At 34.5% G+C, this 12154-nt stretch overlaps 1 protein-coding gene across 3 annotated transcripts in view; it reads right to left on the bottom strand.

The window, feature by feature from the left end:
* The window catches only part of LOC113498458 (P protein-like), a 52324-nt gene extending 41344 nt beyond the window's left edge, over nucleotides 1-10980 (bottom strand). For 2 of the 3 annotated variants that reach the window (XM_026878452.1, XM_026878454.1), the window contains exon 1: nucleotides 10712-10980. In XM_026878452.1, coding sequence (XP_026734253.1) covers nucleotides 10712-10965 — 254 coding nt within the window. In that variant the 5' untranslated portion in view covers nucleotides 10966-10980. Of the gene's footprint in view, nucleotides 1-4108; nucleotides 4338-10711 lie in introns of those variants that run through there. The other variant, XM_026878453.1, reaches the window with a different exon arrangement.
* Between the last annotated feature and the right edge of the window lie 1174 nt (nucleotides 10981-12154).

Raw genomic sequence — 12154 nt, 5'->3', positions numbered from 1 at the left:
TTTGACATATCTATACTTCTATACTAATATATAAAGCTGAAGAGTTTGATTGTTTGTTTGTTTGAACGCGCTAATCTCAGGAACTACTGGTTCAAATTGAAAAAATATTTTTGTGTTCAATAGACCATTAATCGGGGAAGGTTTTAAGCTATATATAATAACGCTGCAACTTATAGGAGCGAAGATACAATGGAAAATGTGGCAAAAACGGGGAAAAATATTAATCTTTGAGGGCTTTTTTTCAAAAATTCCTAACTTATATCTTCTAACCATGCGGACGAAGTCGCGGGCAACAGCTATTTTTCTATACAAAAGCTGTCAAAACGTCAAACATGTTCGTCGGGTAAAAGTTATATGACGATTGAAAAATCGGCTCTTAAATTACGAAAGCTTCAAACAATAGCGTTCCAAAAAAGAGATATAACAGTAATCCGCCAAAAACTATTGTCAACCTAATTTCAATAAAAATAAAGATGGCGCCTCGACCCCGCTCGAGGCTCGGTCTCTGGTCATATTCAATTTTTTTATTAGATTAGTAAAATTAAGAAAAAACTGACGCATGAGAGTAACGATTTTTTTTCTTTAACGCCTACTTATAAAGAAGTTTCAGTTGCTTGACAAACTCAGCAGTTTATCGCACGAAGCAGTGACTATATTCTGAGAGACAGACAACAGCGATGTCTCATAAATTAAAGACACAGGTAGGTATCCGAAAAAATATTAATTTTGCCTATTTTGTTAAGTAGTATTTTTATGTTAAGTATTACCGAAATCAACGTGATAAATGCCCTCTTTATATTAAAAGTATAGAAGCTGATCATTCGCGCCGAATTTTGCCCTGAATTTTGCACGATCCTAAGATATGATGGACCGATTTGAAGAGAGAGATTTTAAAAGTTACGAAAAATTATGTTCACTATACATAATCATAAAAATACTACGAACTAAGGTAATGAAACGGTAAAAATTGACACAAATTCTTAAAAATTATTTCTTCTTTATTTTATTAGTCTAGACTAAAATTATAGTAAAAATAGCTAAATATTTTCAGTCTAGATTATAAACACAATTGGCCTTTAGTCTATCACGGTCGTATTGGTAAATACGGCGTGTAATATGCGTGAAAATCGCATGAGAACACAGAATTAGAAAGGGAAAACATGCTAAGGGAGAAAGAGACAAAGGTATTTATGGTATTGCGTCTTCACACCTTGATGTAGAGTTATGAATATTTAGAAGCGTATTATAAAAATGTTTTTGTTTTAGTTTTTAAATTAGAGGGACATTTAAAATATAATAATTAAAAATGTTTCCTTTGCCGATTTTTTTTTTGTTCAGAATAATAAATTAAAAGATAAATTAAGTCAGAGTCACTCGCAGTGATATTAGAACTTTAAAGATACGCTAAAAAGTGAAAATGTATTTAATAAGATGTTTTATTGGTATAAAATCCATCATTTTTAGAGTTTACCTGTATAAATGCAACTATGAAATGACACACCCCTTTTTGTAGAGTCACCTAAAAATTTGATTGACGACTCCCTTCTATTTTAAATCGGTCGAGCAGCTAAAGAGGTTCTGGTACTAGAAAATTCGTACATTTTTTTCCAGACAGGTTGACATTGAACCACTGGAGCGTGTAAACATTCTTAACTCTGTATCGTAAGAAATCATCAAAAATACAACGTTTGGCAATGAGTAATTATCAAGATTGAACAAAGACTATCTTTAGTTTATATTCTTGGCAAGATTATTTGAATTGTAATCGTTTCATACATTTATTTATATTTGGTTAGAATGCTGTTGAATTTCCCTTTGTTTTAATCGTGTATTATTAGTTTTATGTTAGTGATAGTACAAAAGAACTAACGGCAATAAATTAAAAGAGGGGAATGTTTTTTTATTAACACGATGTTATAAGTTTGACGTATAAATATCGTTGAGGTTATAAGTTGAGCAAAAAAAAAATATTTATCAAGAATCAAAATCAAAAGTTTGTATTTCAAATAGGCCGTTTCTCAGGCACTTTTAAAACGTTACATTACTGACTCTAGTTGCACGGTTCCAAAGTGTCATTCTTATGGAGAAGAACCGGCAAGAAACTCTATAAAAATGTATAACAACGTAAAAACAAAACACCTTTTTTATTTACTTTGCTCCTTCCTTAAAATGGAGAGCCAACAATTTTATATCCACGCTTCCTTATTTAGGACCATTTGCGATTAAAATTTCTAATCCACGTCACGTATATTTATAAATATATAGTTTTCCTTCACCGTCAATAATTTTACATACGGAAAGTTTAAAATAAAATGATTATAGACAGGACACGACTATGGTAATTTTATTTCTATTTGTATATACACCGACTCATTTTAAAAGAAATATCATCGTGTGAAAGAGATGACGCTCTATGCAGTGAATACTTTAAGACGTGGTGACAGACCCTACGATTTGAAATGGAAATTAAATCGATCCGTTACTTGCGTCTTTGTGACTTAATTCGTCTATTTTTAGAATGTAAATAATAATATACTTTAGGTGTAGATTATTACATCTGGAAATATGTTGATAATTATCCTTGGTGTTATATTATTGCACTCTAAAAATAGTCTATTTTATTTTATTTTTAGTGTTTTTTAGATTAGTTTAGCACTTGTTTTTTTTAAAACCATTGTACTCTATGTTGGGGTCGGCTTCTAGTCTAATCGGCTATTTACCAGTGTTTTACAAGTAGCGACTGCCTATCTGACCTCCTCAACCCAGTTACCTGGGCAACACGATACCTTAGTTAGACTGTTGGTCAGACTTTCTACCACCTAACTACCTGTAACGATTGTCAAAGATGTATGTATAACAGCCGGGACCCACAATCTAACGTGCTTTCCGAAAAACTGATTAAGTTGTCATGACCAAGATGGACACCCATCTTAGGACCGACCGCGTCAAGAGTAGCTTAACCTGTGATCAATCATTTTGGAGTTATAGCTTGGCAACGAACTCCACAGGCTTAAAAGCCTTACTTTAAAAAGTAGAAGTAAAATCACTTGATCATAATGAAGTAGAGCTACTTTACGACACAAAGGGCTTGTCCGAGTCTGTTCTTATTATTAAAACAATTTACTCCTTATATCAAAGCATTAAGGTTCAATTTTGCAGTGATAGCATAAGTAGGTTGTTATCAATGGTCTTTCCGTATATTTCTATTATACATAATACTTATGTAAATATTTATATATGTTTGAATGTAGGGTAAACTATAATCGTAATTATGTATCCGTAATTCTGTTATCATCGGGCCTTGATGACGTTTTTGTTAGTGAGAGAGAGAGCACTTTGAGAATTGAATTCAAATCGTCTCTTATCGAATAAGGTTCAGCCGTTTTGAAGATTAGCCGGAACAGACAGTTTTGTTCCTTATTTTGTTATGCAAATTTATGTCAATGACATGTATGCGTTAATTAATTATATGCTGTATAATATGGTTACCGTGGTTTATCTTTTTAAATGTTTGTTATTTAAAATGAAAGAAGGAATAAAATGCCATTCAAATATGTTTTTTTGTTATTTTGTGAGTGATGCATGTTTTTTTTTTGTATTTTTAAACGATAACCAAGACAACATTATGACTTTAAACTGAAAGAAATGTCGTACAATGATAAAATGACGTATTTTTTGTTAAAAATGGATCACTTGACAGCCTTATTATAGAAAAAGGATAGTTTTAAATTTCCACTCGTTTTTTTTACTCCCTAAAGTGTTACAGCATGAAATTAAACGGCTACTCAAAAAAGGTAATTGACATTTGACGGCTAAAGATAATAAATTAAAACACAAGGCCCTATTTTGATTAGCATGACGCAAAATAATATATTAAAGGACCATGAAGAGTAATGTTATTTTTGCATTATTTCTCCGCAATATTGGCTAATCGTTCATTGAGTAAATCACTACACCAGTCACCAACACAATGACTTTATAATAAACATTCATTTGACTTCTAGAAACGTCCAAAATTATCGATATCTTAGAGAAAACACTAAACTACGCCTATCGTAAACAGACCACTCTAAAAATATAACAAAACAAAAATAATCTGTATACAAACATGAAATGTCAAACTGTTTGGCAAAAACCCAATTTGTCACACACTTTTATTATTATTATCAAAAAAAGGAACACAATTGACTAATAAAAAAAACTGTTTGTTGAATTTGACAGTTCACTGAAAACACTGCGAAAAAGCGGGAACGAAATGTCAATGTTGTTTTTTTTTCGCGACGCACAGGACGTGCGCGTACAGCCGCGCGCGTTTCAACACTGGCCTTACGATACTCTTTGCTTGTATTTAATGCACGCTTTATCATTTGATTGTGTGTTTGTTTATCATATTAGATTAGTAAGCTTACGTTGGTGTAATGATAACGTAATTTATGTTAAGTATTTCGTGCGAGGTTAACAAAATGATGGGTTTTTGATGTTTTAATCATCAAGGAGGTTGAATTGAGCGTGGTGATTTAATGATTATTGTAATTCATTTAAATAGATTTAAAGTTAATTATTTTCACTTTTTAATCGAGTAATGTGATGTCTGTAATTTATTGTCTAAAACTATTTAAAGCCGCGGCGGTAAATCGATCCTGCTCTTTCCCGTAAATAAATGTAATAATTTTAGATTTCGTCTACAAAATTCATAATTTTAAATTGTTTCTTTAATATTTGAGGATAAAATATATTGTTTTTGTAATTAAAAAAAGACTCTAAAATTTTATTCATTGAATGGATTTTAAACTATTTTCCAAAGTCCAAACCGCAAACGAAAAAATAATATTGAAGTATATCATAATAGGCACTTTTAGCATTATCTTTTTACTGATTCAGATTACATTATAAAGGTTTAAAATAATGATTCAATTTATTAAGATAATAGTATTTTATCAGCCCACTGAGGAAAAAAGGTGAATAACTGACATTGATATCAATGATAATCTAAAATGAACCTTAAGATATTGTAATAAGAGCTGTTTTAATGACATATAGTATCCATTATATCTGATTCTCAATGTTACATGTTCAATATATGGAAAGTTTGTTGGAAAAATATGTTTGTTACTCATTAGCGCAGAAAATAATGAATCGGTTTAGATGGAATCTGGGTTACAGATAGAATTTCATGGAAGTATAGATAAAACGACTAGAATGGGGACTGTAAACAGTGGTGTATAGTTTGTTGATTAACAACAAAAATATAAAACTGACTTTTATAAAAACAAATGAGAATAAATTGATAACATATTTATGGGACCAAGTGACAGTTATTTCACGTTAAAGAATCAAGAAAATTAATAGATTAAAAAAATCTGAAAACCCTCGTTTTTTAATGTCCATTCAAATTTTTCCATCATCTTTTATTTTTAAAATTGGCCCAGCCGTTTTTATAGTTTTAAATTACATTATCATTGGGTTTGAAGCAACCTTGAAAATGTCAGTCTGCTAGCTTATCGGGAAGTGTCTCAAAATTGAGTTGCAAAAATCCAACCGGAACGACAAACAAATAAGCAAGCAAGAAAGTGAGTGTTTAAAAACGTGGGAAAATTGGTCAATAACTTAAAAAACGAAAATACAGACGAATTCAGAACCACTTAAAAATTGTTTTTCTAAAAGTAAAATTTAAGTAATAATGAACTAAATCCTCGGAGGAGCTCGTGGCTAAGTTATAACCGCATAAGTGAAACGATCACAGGTTAAGCTATGCTTGACGCGGTTGGTCCGTAGATGGGTGACCATCTTTGTCATAACGAGTTCCTCCGTGTTTCGGAAGGAACGTTAAATTGTGGGTCCCGGCTGTTAATCCTACATCTTTGACAGTCGTTACAGGTAGTCAGAAGCTTGAAAAGTCTGACAACCAGTCTAACCAAGGGGTATTGTGTTGCCCAGGTAACTGGGTTAAGGAGGTCGGATAGGCAGTCGCTCCTTGTAAAACACTGGTACTTAGCTGAAACCGGTTAGACTGGTAGCCGACCCCAACAAAGTTGGGAAAAGGCTAGGCCGATGAATGAACTAAATCCTCTCAATAATAGGGTTCTGTTTCCTTCCTTTGTTTTACGGAACCACAGATAAAACATAATTATTATGTCAAGTCACGAAATTAGGTAGGTGTATTTAAACCTAATTAGTTAATCTTGCGGTAATTGCTTTATCAATTAGAGATGTTAACGCTTATTAACTGGAACTTATGAAGTTAGTTGCACGTGGTGAATTATATAAGTTGCAACGATAATAATTAGGCTCAATTGTGACCAGTACCGGCGTAAGGGCCACTGATACCCCGGGCGAAAATATTGTGGCGCCCACTTGAGGGAAGCAATATCAAGTGTTAGTTTTTTGCTGATCCCAAGTAAAATTATATTAAGAATTTCGTCTTTCCTTTAGCGTTACGTTTGGCGGTGGAAGTATTCCACCTCTAGCGTAGAGCACAGTTCTGAGGGTTTGCGCCAGGAGAGGCAGGAGACTCCAACTTCGGACCTTGGCGCCCCCCAGAATTTGTCGCCCTGGGCCATCGCCCCATCACGCCCCCCCGCCTAATGCCGGCACTGATTGTGACGCGAAAGTTTCTTGAATGTATTAACTTTTAAACTAAAACATCGCATTTTCAATCGACCTCTAAAAGAAGGGGGGATCTCAATTCGGCTGTTTTTTCTGTTCGTTTTTGCAGAAATTCGGTTTGGATAAATCGATTTTATAACTTATTGTCGACCGCTAATTAAGAGGTCTGAAGTTCGAATCTCGGCACACACCAATTTCTTTTTGTATTTGTACGAGTATGGCGAAGGTGATTTGACAATCTTATCAAACATGAGGCGTCACATTACACGTCACGTTACATTACATTTTACAGAATCATGTTAGAAAAAACATATTGTAAAATATCATAAGTGCATCAAAAAGTGATGAATAGTGACTTATTAGTTTGAGATGACATCACACAACGTCCTTACAACATAATTAGAACTATGTACAAGTAATTAGTTTAGTATTTAAATGGTTTAATTACCAGAAAATATAGACCATTGTAAAAATAGAGGGAACAAACAAAAGCTTTGAAAAAAATACTAAAGTAATTGTATTAATAATAATATTGTCCTACTGAAAAAGCCAACTTTCATTTGAGGCTCTAAAGGCATATTTTCTTTTCTAATATATAAAATTCCCGTGTCACGATGTTAGTTACCGTACTCCTCCGAAACAGCTAAACCTATTTTTACCAAATTTTATATGTGTATGCAGTAGGTCTGAGAATCGACCAACATCTATTTTTCATACCCCTAAGTGTTAAGGGTTGCTCACACTAAAAAAATATAATAATAATCTTCAAAACAACGTTAGCTGGGTCAGCTAGTATTTTATATTTTAAAATTCAGTATTTGCAATGTTTTTTTATCGTTTATCGGGCATAGCTTAGAAGAGTTTTTTATCGAGTTCAAAAAGAGGATTTATATATTCAGACTCCTTATAACTTCAGACTGAATGGACCAGTTTTTATTTGACAAGCCCGCTTCACATGCTGATCATTGGATCATTGCAACACCTATTATCCAGGATCAACATTGATCAACGAAAACCAGCAAATAAGCTTAGTATGTCCGAAGAAAACGATTCACTGTCTTGGAACCCAAAATAAATCAAAAGTAGTAAATTGGAAAAACACTTTGGAATAAGCTAGAATAAGCAGCTAAGACGTGCTAAATAATTAATAAAGACCCAGCATCTAACCATCGCATAAGTCAAAGGTAATGTAGCGACATACCTATCTCCAGTACATAGAAAACAAGACAGCTTGGAAGAAAATGTTCATGGCTGCACACTGTTCATCTACAACTGCACAAGTAATCGATCACAGGCCATGCGATACTATACGGTTGGTCTATCTATGTCATAATGTGGTTTTCGGTTGTTAGGAACGTGTGTGTTTAGGAACGGCTCCCGCAGTGGCCGTAGTAACGATTTTTAACCCTTGAGTCACGGGGGGTTTCAAGAACATACAAATCTCGTGCACGCAGATGACGCAGCCGCCCAGACTCAGAACAAGCATTCTTGAATCACACAAAAGCTTGTCCTACGCGGGGATGGAACCTGTGACTAGTCGTGCACAGTGGGTTTGGCGTGGTGGTTACGGGTAGCCATAAGCCAGAACATCTGACTAATGAGTATCGTGTTGCCGAGGTAACTGGGTTGAGGAGGTCAGATAGGCAGTCGCTCCTTGTAAAACACTGGTACTTAGCTGCTTCCGTTAAGACTGGAATCCGACCCTAACATAGTTACGAAAAAGGCTAGGATGAAATGCTTGATCCCTGGCTTATTCTATATGTTATGTGATCTGTATCAGCAGGTGCCACAAACACCATCGTTATACTAATAGCTTGAGACTGCATGGCACAAGTAATTACACTATTATTATCTGACAGTCGTTACAGGTAGTCAGAAGCTAGAAAGTCTGACAACCAGTCTAAGAATCGTGTTATCCAGGTAACTCAGTTAAAGAGGTCAGATAGGCAGTCGTTCCTGTAAAACACTGGTACCTAGCTGCATGCGGTAAGACTGGAAGCCGACCCCAAAATAATTATTTATCCAAAAAACACAAATTTTACAAAAAATAAAAAACTCAACTTACGAAAAAGGCTAGGATGAATTGCCTGAGCCTTGGATAAAAATGTGTGCCTATTCTATACATTATGTGTTCTGTATCAGCAGGTGACATAAACACCATCGTTATACTAATTGCTTCAGACTGCATGGCATATAAGTGATTACATTATATTATCTATTAACTTCCTGCAAAACTAATTACTAAAGATAAATACTCTAATGGGACTTATAATAACCTCTTAAAAGGAACATTATGTGCGTGGGAAAGAGATGGCACTCTACACCGTGTAGTGTCGCTGTCTTACTCCCACAACTGCAATAGTAGTTATTATAAGAAACGGTGATAGGTCCCGTGTATTCGTGGACCAGGGAATTTGGATAAAAAATTGGTTTCAGTATCAGTTAAAACTGGGAAAGTGCGAGTCGGACTTTCGGCAAAGAAGTTTTTGAAGGGATAGGCTTAAGTTTGACAAATTGGCTAGTTAGGTGATAAAATAGGTGGAATTAAGTAACCGCAAATATATGTGTAGCCCACCAAACATTAATCTATATCTAATTATCTCGATCTTAGTTTTTAATATTAGTCGTTATCATATCAGTAGAAATACCTATATCATCTAAGATGATTTCAGCCCTCTATTTCTCACAGCTTATGAGATACAGCCGCTGTCAGCGGACTCTCAGTAATAGGGTTCAGTAGAGAACCCTAAAAAAGGTGTTGAATTTGTGTTTCAAAGAAAAAAAATAAAGTGCGCTCCCTTGCACTCCGCCTAGTTATTTATCAATTTAATTTCATCTAATCCTTGCCTGAGCACTATAAATCTAGATTAGTATTACTACATAATTATCTAGATTCTGGGGTCTGCTTAATCTGCTGTATAATCACACGATGCTAAACCTAACACCTGCTAGTTTATAGCGCCTGACGTTTTTATAGCTGCAAACAAGTCATTAAAGTTTTATTGCTATGAGAAAAACGTCAGGCGTTTACAACTCTCAAGCATGTTTCGATTTGTTTATGAATGACAATGTAAACATTTATACAGACTACTATTTGTTTCATTGTATGCCTGTACTTGTATTAATGGGTAGATTGTAGTACTGTAATATTATTATTTAACACCTGTAACCTACTCAATCAACACAATAAAGATACTTGGATTTTGACTTTGACTTTAGGACCTATATAAACATCATGCAGGAATAAATATTAACTTTATTAAATTGCACTGTATTTTATTATTTTATCAATGTCTACAAAAACTAAAATCTCAACGGCGACTTAAAACTAAGTGATGTTGCATAATTCAGGTAAGATGCAAAATATTCTACAGTTAATAATTTTGTAAACAAATTCGATAATGTAAAATAACATGAAATAAAATAATATGTACTATCCAAAGTCCATAAAAAAGAACGATTCTAAAACCCTTTTCTTTTAAAGGCGCAATAAGGAGTTTATTCTTAGAGTACGGCATTAAAGGGGATTAGTATCATTCAAGTCACATACACAAAGACACCCAGACTCGGAATAAGCATTCGTGGATCACACATATACTTGTCCTACACGGGGGTCGAACCCGCGACACGTCATGCTCTGTGGTTTTGGAAAGACAACCTCAACCATTCGGCTTTCGTGCAGCCAATAATAGGGATGATGACTGGGTATAAAAAGAAAAAATCTCAGTAGTCCCTCAGTTAGATAATTGAAAAGTATGAGACACGTATTTTTTCCTTTTTCAGAAAAACTAGAATTGACAAAGATTAAGTGCTTTAAAGTTTAGGAGAGGGGGCTTGTGACGTAACGTTAGAGTAAAATTTATACTCAATCGTGACGTCACGCTTACGTTTCATTCACAGTAATTTGGTCAATTTATGTTTGCGGGACAAATAGAAAAATACGTATCCATTATTATACAAAAAACTACAAGACGGACACTGCAAAAAAAAATTGTCATCATCCCTATTGTTTCATATGACGATTCCAGCATGACCGCTAACTGTTAACTCAAAATCGTTCTTACCAACGCTTAAAAAACTACATTTAATAGAAGAAAATACTTACAAAACATCTTCTTTGAACCTCTTCGATTCATCTTCTTGAAACGACCTTCTTTTCCACTCTCTTTTCAACTTCTTTTCTGTTATACTGCTAAAGGAGTTTCCTTTGAACTTCAATTTGACATTCGGAGTCACATTACCATCTTCTATGGGTATCACTGTGATAACTTCTTCTACTTCTTTCGGTTTCTGCTTCCCTCTTTCATCTTCTGTGTTTTCGTAGGACTCGTTGATTATTCCGTTGGTTGTGGTTGACATTTTTGGCTGGAATATAAATAATTTATATTAGGGTTGGTTTCCTGATGAGCTGTGGAGGTCAGATATATCTGGTGGGACTCGAATGTGACTCCAATATAACTTGAGAAAAAATTACGTATAGGAAGCAATAAAATATACCCCACTAGACTAGCTGTTGCCCGCGACTCCGTGCGTTCACGTTGCATATAATCAAAACATCATTTTTTTTCGTACGTTTATATTGTTTTTTGTGCGGTGGTGAGAGATGCGCTGGATCGAAACCGACGGAGGAAAATCATCCGCTCCAAATGTGGCCCTGATGCTGACCACGATCCTCAGATATGAGGGACCGATTAAGAGAGAGAGAGAGAGAGATATTGTTTTTTAACTTTCACGCAATGTGCAATGAGTACCAACAGATAAATATATTTCTATATTTCTACATATTCATTATAAATAAATTACACCCACGAGACAGCCACCAGAAAAAAATATCGTGGTCATCAGACAAACAAACTTTTGCCCTGGATAGGAATAGAACCTCCGATCACTCGTAAGTAATCGGAGGATTTATAATGAATAAGTATATTGAAATATTGCAAATAGCAACAAATAGCAGTCAGAGCCAGGGGTCAGTTTCCAGTTTAACCGAATGCAGCTAAGTGTCAATGATTTACAAGGAGCGACTGTCTATCTGACCTATTAAATCCAGACACTTAGGCAACACGACACTCTAACTTCTGACGATCCGAAGGATATGATGCTAATAACAGCCGGGACCCAAACACGGAGGAACTCGTTATGACAAAGATGGTCCATCCACGGACCAACCGTATCACGCGTAGCTTAACCTGTGATCGGTCCACTTATGCAATTGTAGCTTAGTCACGAGTTCCTCAAAATATTATAAAGTGATCTCTTTATAATTTACAACAGAACAATGCACCACTTATGATAATATTGCCATTTCATTAAAGGTCAGAATTTATTTTAAACAAACATAGTTTTATAGAAACACGATACTTTGTTGTGATAAATTTACACAATGGAGAAATGAACTGGGCAAGTATGAGTGGCACGCGCGAGTTTTGCGTTCCGTATGTATACGATTGATATGAAGATTTTCATATTCATATTCTTTATTGCATTCCCCCAATGTTTTTATGAAGATCTTAAATTTAGGGTTGGACATACATTATGGACCCGGTTA

Source organism: Trichoplusia ni, chromosome 11, assembly GCF_003590095.1.
Source record: "Trichoplusia ni isolate ovarian cell line Hi5 chromosome 11, tn1, whole genome shotgun sequence".
NCBI lineage: Eukaryota > Metazoa > Arthropoda > Insecta > Lepidoptera > Noctuidae > Trichoplusia > Trichoplusia ni.
This window is presented reverse-complemented; position numbering and strand designations above follow the sequence as displayed.